We start from the raw sequence: 10,114 nt of genomic DNA, 5'->3' as shown, positions 1-10,114 counted from the left end.
TTCTTTTTCCAGAGGATTTCACAAGTTCGTGAAAAGCATCTTTTCAATCCAGCTAAATCTCAAATCGTCTACGCTCAAGCGAACTGGGAAAACCCGACTAAAAGTGATTTAGTTCTTTTGAAGTAGACTTGAAAAATCCTCTTATGATCCCAAAAAGGTCCATTAGAAGCCTCTGGCACTACAACAGACCAGTACAAAGAAACAGTGTAACCACATTTTATCATGGGGATTTTCTCTGTACTGGTCCACACCCCTGCCAGGATAATAGCTTGATCCTTCACTGCTGGCACGACTGAGAATGCAAACCATTGAGCTTTTACTTTACGGCATAAAAAAAACTGCTGCTTTGCAAGTGTACAATGCTTTAATATGCGCTTCAGGATTATTATTTTTTGAATGGAAGGATTTTTTTCCCCTTTGAAATAATTTGTTGTGTAATGCAACGCAGTACAAAAGAAAGATCCGGTAGTTAAAAGTTTGATGTAAGTGGCTGCATTAACAACATTTATTAAATGTGCTCCATTAACACGTTGAGATACACTTTCAAGGTCAGAGACATTGCAAACACCTTTCCTGAGAATTTCACTTAATCTAGTAGTTATTGTTACACGGTTCCATTGGTGGTCGTTTCTTTCTTTTCTTTCTCATGAAAGAGATTTATGTCGCACGGTCTACGGGAAAATAACTCCAGAACAATACACAGTGGCAAAAAAAGAAAGTCAGGGGGCAAAGAATGCAGCCGATTGTATCTTCATCAGTCGCCACGTCAGTCTGCAAACTGAATTCACCGCATTGTATTCCTCCTGAATTCACCTTTTCACGAGTCCTAACAAAACATATATTTGTTCCACACGGCCTCTCGTATTTCAAAGAGATTAACAAACTCGAATGTTTGAACAAAAAGTCTAAAGAAAAAAAGGTCCTTTTGAAATACTTCATAGGAGTTTATTCCAGTTTATTACATAAATAATGTACAAATATTAATAATATAGTGGCATCAGGTATTTACAAATGTTCAAACTAATAACAAATCACAAAATCATTTAAAAAAAAAAAAAAAAAGTGCTTTTTCGTCAGTGGATGCTTGATTTAAATTATGATACTTTTACATGTTCGATTATCTGCCATTTGAAGTGCAATAACATTGAAGTGACCCCCCCTAATCGACTCGGTGAGGCACTGCTTCAGTTTATTTGGCACGTCCCTCCAGGGTCACAGATGCTCTTTAATAGATAGGCGCCGTTCCATTTGCAGAGCTAGAAATGGAAGAAAAAAAACAAACAAAAGTGTTTATTTTGAAGTTCATTCACACAGTGGTGCAAAAAAAAAGAAATGGGAACCAGCACCAATCATGCTCTGCTGGCATCATTCGTTATGTCTACTTCATGCTCTCACTCGAAAGACAGTATTTTATCTTCTTTCAGAGAAGTTAACGAGCAAAGAAACACAATTTTTTCAACAGTTATTTTGGTTGTTTTATGGCAATACGGCTCTTGATAAAAAAAATTCAAAAAATGAATACACAGGAAGTGAGAGGTACCTTAGTCAGGCAGGCAATCTAAAGATTTTGGAACTGTAATAACTCCGGCTTCAGGTCTTCTCTGGTGTCATATGAGCTATGGTGTCATCAAATGAGGAATTTGTGTCAGAATTATTGAGTTATGTTACTTTTATGTTAAATTGTATTAGTTCACCGTATGGTGTTTTATTGCATAGTTAATTAGTATTCCAAAATGTTAGTGTTACACTTTGAGTGAGCAATGATTGGGTGTTTTTAAATTATTCTTTTTAATTAGCTTCAACCTTGAGTCAATGCAGTGAAGCATGCACATGATTATATGAGATTGATGTGCAAGGAACGAGTCGGTTTATCTCCAAGTGACTTTCACGAGATGAATAACAATTATTTAGTTTTTCTTTCGTCATATTCAGGTCACATGAATGTCAAACAAATTTGTCACTTGTCATAAAATATGTCATCCCGCTTCCTGTACGTTTCATCGAACTGAATCATTAAAGACATCTCGATTCATTCGGGCATTCTCTTCCTTGCCGCTGCCACAACAGCTTTTATTAGAGGATTTCCTGTTGACTTCCCTCATTCCTCAGCACAATCTAGATTTCCTCAAACAAGTTCAAAAAAAACTTTGACTGCAGTCAAAGCTCCTAATAAATGATTGCATAATACGTCACTGCATGCTGTATTTGCTCCACGGAAATATGTGCCAATATTGACCTGTTAAGCTACCGTGCATTTGAGGTTCTGAGAGTACAAATATTAAGGCACGATAATAATAAAAAACAGCAGAAAGTGCAAAGGGGATATAAAGCAAAGTCAGACGCGTGCTTTTAAAGAGTTGAAGAGCAAAACATCGGATCTCACCCTTTTCTCTTCAGAAGAAACTTGTGTAAAAAGAGCGCGACAATACACACGACTGTAAAGAAAATCATAAAGAAAAAGATTTACAGCATTTTGAATTTCAACTGCAAAACTTTAGCTTCAGTGTGACTTTTCAAAGAAGAGAAATAATACATTACCTAAGGTGACGCATATCACACTGACGATAACAGGCATATACCCTGAAAGACACGTGCAAAGTGAAATGGAAAAGCATAAATAATGACTCACGTTAACAGCTTGATAGGACTGCGGCTCAGGAACTCACCGATATCCTTGTTAGTATCTACAGCCCCAAAATGCTCGCCTGCAGGAATAAAATAGTATCATTATTACGCAAACTGGTTGAACTGGACCGGCGCGCCATTATCAACACACACAAGACAGCCTGTTACACACTGGTTGTCTCCTTTTACAGCTTTAAAGCCCGCTGTGTGTCACGTTTTTTTTTTTTTTTTGCGTCGCCCTCGGCTCATTATCTTTGCGTCTCCATGTCGGATCAGCGAGGGAGGAAAAAAGATCAAACATTAGTATATTAATTGGCACAGGGCACCGAGGTTGGGAGACATGCCTGCAAATATGAAATGACAGTTCAAACTCGGTGGGTGAATTAAACCCCATCATTATCCGCGTTGCATAAAGATAATAATTACAAGGCAAAGAAGTCAAGAGTCATACTTTGAAGTGTTAAAGGAATAGTTTGACATTTTGGGGAATCGCAGCTTTTTGCTTTTTTGAGAGTCAAATGAGAGTATTGATACCAACTCATGTGCGTCTGTTAATAATGCAGCTATAGCCAACAGTTGGTTAGCTTAGCTTAGCTTAGCAGAAAGACGGGAAACATCTATAACATCTTCCCCCTACAAGCCCCTTTAAAAACTCACTAACTAAAATCTTGTTTGCTTTATTTATTTGCAAGGTGTAAAAACACATTTTCCCACTAAATGGAGCTTCCTTGAATCTTCGCTGGTTGCCTGGCAACTCTTCAGAGCCAAAAGGAATAGCCCATTAACCCCACAAGAAATGGCCATTGTTGTTTTTACACTTCAGTTCATCCAATTCTCTGTCTGAGAGAAAATACGCTTATTTCCCAAAAATGCTGAATTATTCATTAAGTTAAAAGTGTTTCAGGAATTGTCTTTAAAAGGGTCAGCTGATCATATTGTTGACCTTCATTCTCTTAGTAGATGGATTTATATCGCACAGGAGTCATTAGTCATTATTTCTACTATACTGTGCCGCCTAGAATTTCCACTATTCATTATTTTCCTTTCATAACCAGCATCTCATGTTTGACCAACAGATCCAGTGCATGTGCCTTAAAGGAGCACCGTGTAAGGTGTAGCTACTAATAACAACATAACAAATAAATAGGGGGCAGTATTTAATCTTTTCAAATGTCAACACTAAATCCAAAATGTACAGTCATCAGTTATATAAAAAGAAAAACATAAATATGAAGAATCTGCTGAAACTAGCCAAAACAACAGAGCGATCTTCTAATCTTCATGCGTGGCGTCGGCCTACAGTCTACGTCCGCCATCTTTGTGTTTACTGCGCCAACAAACGGGGGCTTTTGATATCTTGTTTAATGGACTGAATCCAACGTGTTTAAAAAACACACACAACGTGACAAGCCCATCGTAGCAGCTCTACTCATGAGGGGCGGACTGAACACTCGCGACTCACTATCGCCTCTAGAGGAAGAAGTGGTATTACACGAAAATGAAGGGGGCGGGGCTAGCTGGCTAGCATGCTCGTCTGAGTAGATATCGATACATACGACGTCTGACAGCAAAAACACTGTGGCCTCTTCCCAATCTGTTGATGATGGTTTTTCTATATGTTGAATTGAAATTCTGGCCACACCTTTTCACACTGCACCATCAAACCTTGCATATTTTTTTTTCAGCCCACAGTGATGACAAAATAACTATTTCCATCCTCCACTAAAACGAGCAAATAAACCAAATTTGGAGAATAATCCAAGATTCAAACTCAACGGCAGCTTTCAAGTCATTCAATACCTGGAAGTGAAGATGACGCCATTGACGTCTGACTGGTTGTCGTGGCTTTACCCTCAGCGGTGGAAAAGGGACTGCCACCTTTGAACAGAGCGATCAGAGCGATTCTTAGTTCTCCTCAAGCTCGGACGGAATGAAAGTGATTTGTCAAGCTGAGAAGCAATCTCTGGAGAAGCATGTGGCATGCACATAATGCGTTCACGTGCTGTGCGCCCCGAAAAGGTGTTTTTTAAACTGAGTTATGCGCAGATGGGCTCGTTTCGGAGGCACTTTTCTGTACCTCGTACTGAAGGCGAGACAGCGGGTGTCGCACTGGTTGTGACACCCGCCACTCTGGGAGCGGTGGGTGAGGCAGACGGCTCTGTAGATGTGGTCACTTCTGTGGAAAATAATCAGTTTTATTTTTTTTACCACCTTTAAAAGGAAAGCCTTCTTAATATACTTGTTTCCTTGTAGGGTGGAGTGGAAAAATGATCATATATTACTGTATCAGTAATTATCTCTCTATGAAAGTATATACCTTGTGCTGGAGGTGTAGATCCTCTTGGTGTTGCCATTTCTGTTATAATAAGAAAACTATTGAATTTATCTGGGGTTGAAATAAGTACCGTTCATCAGCCATTTATACAATTAGTGGTGGAGCATGCAACTATATATATATATATATATATGCCTCGCAAAGATACACTCAATGTTGGTGAAGGACAAATCAGACAGGTTGACCTCGGGGTTAAGGAGACTATAAGTATGGCGATGATGGTAAACAACAGCTCGGAGTGAGCTCAGGCATGAAAAATATAGAAAAATGTTAAGAGCCCCGACGTCCGCGTGTTCGATGCCGCGTGTCCTCAGAGACACTATGAATACACCTGTCGTACATGTGCACCGCATCTAACTGAATACAGTTACAATCATTGTTTGTTTGTTTGGTTACTGATCTCCCAAGTCTGTGTTTATTAAGAATCCCATTAAGGGCCCGGAAAAGTTATGACCACGCCTGCGGTTTCGCAAGATTTAGTCCGTTAACTCCAACATGTCAAAGCACAGCATTGTTTTTTTTTGTGTTTTTTTTTGCCCTGCTGATTTATTACATTCCGGGCAGAATTTAATGAAATGTATTCACGATAGCATTAGTATTTTAATACGCTCATTTTTGGGCGTTGCTCTTGGGTTAGGGTCAAACTCTCATGTAATTCATATCTGAACGTCTTTGAACACACCGCCCAGGATTAAGAACAGTTTTTTTCCATCCCAACCGGACTAGACAGCTGGTCGCCTAGACAGAGCCGGGTTCTGCCCAGGGTTTGTACCCTTTTAAAGGGGATTTTCCTTCTTTCCGCCCCAGTGCTTTGCTCACGGGGAGAATGATGTTGGATCTCTGTAAATTATAGAGTGCTGCTCCATGTGGAAAGCGTCTCTCCACATTACTCCTGTTGTGAGCTTATGCTAAATAAAATAAATTTCCACGACTACATTTTTCTCACAGCTGCTTCATCGTGCGCTGTTAACAAAAAGCAATGGAAACAAATGAGATTGTTTACATCTTAAGTCCGTTTTTTCATGTTGCGTTGAATGAATGAATGGGAAACCGGATATCTATCTGCCGTAATGAGTAATGTGAATTGTATTTGTAAATAATGGGTTAAAACATGCAAAGCAGGCTGTGTGGTCCTGAAACGAGTTCAAACAGTACGTGCAACGCCTCGAGTTCGCTCACCTTCTTCTTCGCATGCGGGAGGCAGAGAATCGTATTCGCCAGTTTCGCTGCACACGGCGCTGTTTCCCCCGACCAGCGCGTATCCTTCGTTGCAGACGTACTGTATGATTTCTCCATATTTTGGCTTGTCTTGAGACTCCCATGAGCTTCTGCCATTGGTCACTTCGCCGGGTTCATCGCACGTCACAACTGAGGAGTCGGGAACAAACGTTAATTTGGACTGAAAACAAATAATCCATATTTTTTTTGACACTGCGCTACGAAGTCCGGAAAAAAAACAGACGGAAGACGAAAACAACAACGCGGCTGCTGGCGGCAAGCGTTTTAAAACGGCAGAAACAAGTCTTTGTTGTTGGAAACAATTGTTTTAATGCCTCTGGTTTGGGCTTCTTAAAGAAAATACAACATAAGGGGACGCTTACTTCCACACTTGGCTCTTCCACTCCACCCAGACGCATAGCACTGTTTGTAGCTGGATCCGTCGACCTGGAATCTGTAGCACGATGAAGGAAAATAACTCAGCACTGTTTATTTAAGGAGAATTGGATACTGTAATGGTAATTTCAACTTGGAAAACTACATTCCTTAAGAGCGAAGTCAAGAACTAAGTATTAACAATGACCTCAGTTTTTGTTGGCGAAAGAAAAAGCCTCGTTGCTAATCAGTGAAACCATAACGTAAAGACTCTATTGTGACGGCTCCATTTGTCTCTTCCAGACTATTTGGTTTCATTTTTCTGCCCGACAACCGTCAGGCGGAGCAGCAAAAAAGAGAGATGCTTTGTATGGATGTAAATGACATGACATATGTACCGATATGTGCCCACGCTCGTTTTCTATACGCATTTCTTTTTTTCCAAAATGCAATCGCACCAGATGGCGGAGTTAGATGAAAAAAAAACAAAAAAACATCATCATGTTAATCCTTCCTTTTTCTTATTCACACTCACCCTTTATCACAGACTACTTTCATCACGGCCCCGAACAGGGTACCAGCGCTGATGTTAAAGCTCATATTGGGCTGGGGTTTAGGGGTCCCGCAGTCCTTCTCTGTAATATGAACACAAACAGATGAAGGAATGCGGCGTGAACCTCAAAAGGACTTAAGGATTTAAGTGGTTTTGGTTGGTGAAGGTGTAGAGTTCAAGGGGACGGGACTCACTTTTGCAGGTGAGATCTGGTTCAGTCCATTTCTCATCGACGCAGGTCATGCTCCCAGAGCCACTTTCAATAACGTAGCCATTAGCACACTCTAAAGTGACATCCACACCCTCTGGAAAATCATTCATAAGGAGTGCTTCGTTGGTTAAGACAATATTTACCCGTCCCTGAGGTTTAGGACAGTCGGCTGGAGAGGAAAAGAGACAAAATCGGTCGATAAAACAGTTCACCTGAAACTCAGGTGATAAAATAATATGTGAAGCGAATATCAGATTTACCAATTAGAAATGCATGTGATGAAATTGCTTGGCAAAGGTAGTAATGCAATTCTAAATGTTGGTAATCCATTATGAATACTCTTCAGATTCTGACTTTCTAATAACTCATTAAGTCTGCAGTTATTTATGGTATACATCTTTAATAAAGGGTTTTTAATCCATCGTGACTGCAGTTATATACGTTATGAATCATTAATAATGGGGTTTTAATCCATTGTGACTAATATATGTTGATAACTCAATAATAAAGTTTTTTTAATCTTTTAGGTCTGCAGCTGTATATGTTAATAAATTAATAATAAAGGGTTTTTAATCCATCAAGTCTGCAGTTATATATGTTATAAGTCTTTAATAAAGGGGTTTTAATCCATCAAGTCTGCAGTTATATATGTTATGAATCATTAATAAAGGGGTTTTAATCCATCGTGACTAATATATGTTGATAACTCAATAATAAAGGGTTTTAAATCCATTAGATCTGCAGTTGTATACGTTAATAAATCAATAATAAAGGTTTTTGTTAATGAATCGTGACTGTCATTATGTTATAAATCATTAATAAAGGGTTTTTAATCCATCAAGTCCTCCATAACCTGATCAACTTTTTGTACAGTCCACCTTGACATCTTCATACTTAGTGAAATTGTCTTATCTCTGACTAACACAGAGACTCTTTCTCAACTATTAATTAATTATTAACTATTAATTAATCTCTAGTTTCGACAGTTCATCTCATAAACCTTAAATACTCCTACGGAGACGAGGTTCCTAGTATGTTGTATTTAGTCTTGTTCACTCAGCGGTCACTTCGTTACACAGACCTCCCAAAACATCTATCATCTAAAAAAAATGTGTAAATCGAACTATTACAGAGGTCGTAGTTAAAGGTGGTGTTGCTTATAATAGGTGGTGCTGGACTATAATACCGAAAGGTGTTTATAATGTTGGTCCTTTCCATTAGTGTAACACCTAACACCCCAATGCTTAAACATGCAATTACATGAATTAAAACACCAATATTCAATTCAATTCAGTTCATAGCCCAAAATCACAAATTACAATAATTTCAATATGACAGCGTCAAGTAAAAAGTTTGCAAACTATTGTACAGGTGTGCCTAATAAAGTGGACACTGAGTGTATATTCATATAGTTATTTGTAATTTCACCCCAGGATCTCACGGAGTGAATAAGTACAGGAAAACAAAGTTTGTATAACAAGTCTTGTATAACTTTCTGCTGACTAATCTTTTTTTATGAACATTTGTGTTTCTGTGGAGTCGACACGACCGGCTGCAACAGGCTGTTCTTTCTACAACTCTCATGTGATAACTGTGATCTCATTAAACTGATGATGAACTGACCTGCTGCCTTCGGGACCAAGAGGTGCAGGAACAGCAGCAACGCGACGCGACGCCGTCCGCAGGTGTCCGGTGAAGGGTCCATGCCGGGCGGAGGAAGGAGACTACTAAAGACCCCGATCCGGACTCTGCGAGTCCGAGTTCTCCGGAGAGGCGGAGTGGAGATGCGAGTCGCTGCGCTGCCGGTCAAAAGTGAGGCTCCCTTGAACGCAGCACACTGCTATCCGTTTGGTGACTGTCAAGTTAACGGCAGTGGCCGGAAATGACGAAATAGTGTCCCTCTTAATAAAAGCAGTGATAGTCTCCACACATTGAATCAACAGTACTATTTAGTAACAGGGAACACACATGTAGTTAATTTAAATATATATATATATATATATATATATATATATATATATATATATGCATATATATGCACATATATACACATATATATATATACATATATACACACACACACATATATATATATATATACATACACACACATATACACACATATACACATACATACACATATATACATAAACATATATATATATATATATATATATATATATATATATATATATATACACATACGCAATATACATACACAGACATATGTATATACACACACGTGTATATACGTGTATATATATATATATATATATATATATATATATATATATATATATATATATATATATATATATATATATATATATATATATATATATATATATATATTGTAAGAGTTCAGAGAGTCTCGAGCTACCTTGTGCTTGGAAGAAGAAGCTCCGAAGCCAGAGATATATAATAATCATTATTTAATCATAACAAACAAGAGTCATCTGTATACATACATGGTCCAGGCCCGGACGCGCTCACATGGCTTCGCTTCCACAGTCTCCTGACGTAGCCAACAGTTTCTGTCTGGCGTCACCACGTAAGAGACCAAATTCACGTCTCACAATTAGTTTTATTCGCAGTGCATTCGCTGAGCTAAGCTCCCATTGGTTAGTGGAGGTATTCATGCAAATACCTTTCAGAGACACAGCATGCTACGCTGACCAGCGAATAAGACATGAGGTTCACACCTGAGGGTTAGTTCCATTGGCCACTTCAAAGAATGCCTCAAATCGATAAACTAGCGGGGTTAAAGATCACACTTCCGGTGAAGGACAGAAAGTTC

The 10,114-nt window shown here is 38.9% G+C and overlaps 1 protein-coding gene across 8 annotated transcripts; it reads right to left on the bottom strand.

Annotated features, from left to right (window-relative positions):
- Nucleotides 1-931: 931 nt before the first annotated feature.
- On the bottom strand, nucleotides 932-9,836 carry im:7151449 (complement decay-accelerating factor, GPI-anchored). Of its 8 annotated transcripts, none has more exons than XM_034533076.1 (14): nucleotides 9,786-9,836; nucleotides 8,941-9,172; nucleotides 7,301-7,486; nucleotides 7,089-7,188; nucleotides 6,562-6,632; nucleotides 6,140-6,328; nucleotides 4,943-4,981; nucleotides 4,703-4,801; nucleotides 4,426-4,503; nucleotides 2,667-2,705; nucleotides 2,539-2,580; nucleotides 2,384-2,435; nucleotides 1,541-1,616; nucleotides 932-1,256 (listed from the first exon to the last, which is right to left on the bottom strand). In XM_034533076.1, the coding sequence occupies exons 2-13, from the start codon at nucleotides 9,020-9,022 to the stop codon at nucleotides 1,559-1,561; spliced, it is 1,035 nt and encodes a 344-aa protein (XP_034388967.1). In that variant the 5' UTR covers nucleotides 9,023-9,172; nucleotides 9,786-9,836; the 3' UTR covers nucleotides 932-1,256; nucleotides 1,541-1,558. The 8 variants fall into 8 exon arrangements, with proteins under 8 accessions (XP_034388967.1, XP_034388971.1, XP_034388969.1 ...); XM_034533080.1 differs by having other exon boundaries at nucleotides 7,301-7,411; XM_034533078.1 differs by lacking the exon at nucleotides 1,541-1,616.
- Nucleotides 9,837-10,114: the final 278 nt, after the last annotated feature.

This window comes from Cyclopterus lumpus, chromosome 5 (assembly GCF_009769545.1).
Source record: "Cyclopterus lumpus isolate fCycLum1 chromosome 5, fCycLum1.pri, whole genome shotgun sequence".
Lineage (NCBI taxonomy): Eukaryota > Metazoa > Chordata > Actinopteri > Perciformes > Cyclopteridae > Cyclopterus > Cyclopterus lumpus.
This window is presented reverse-complemented; position numbering and strand designations above follow the sequence as displayed.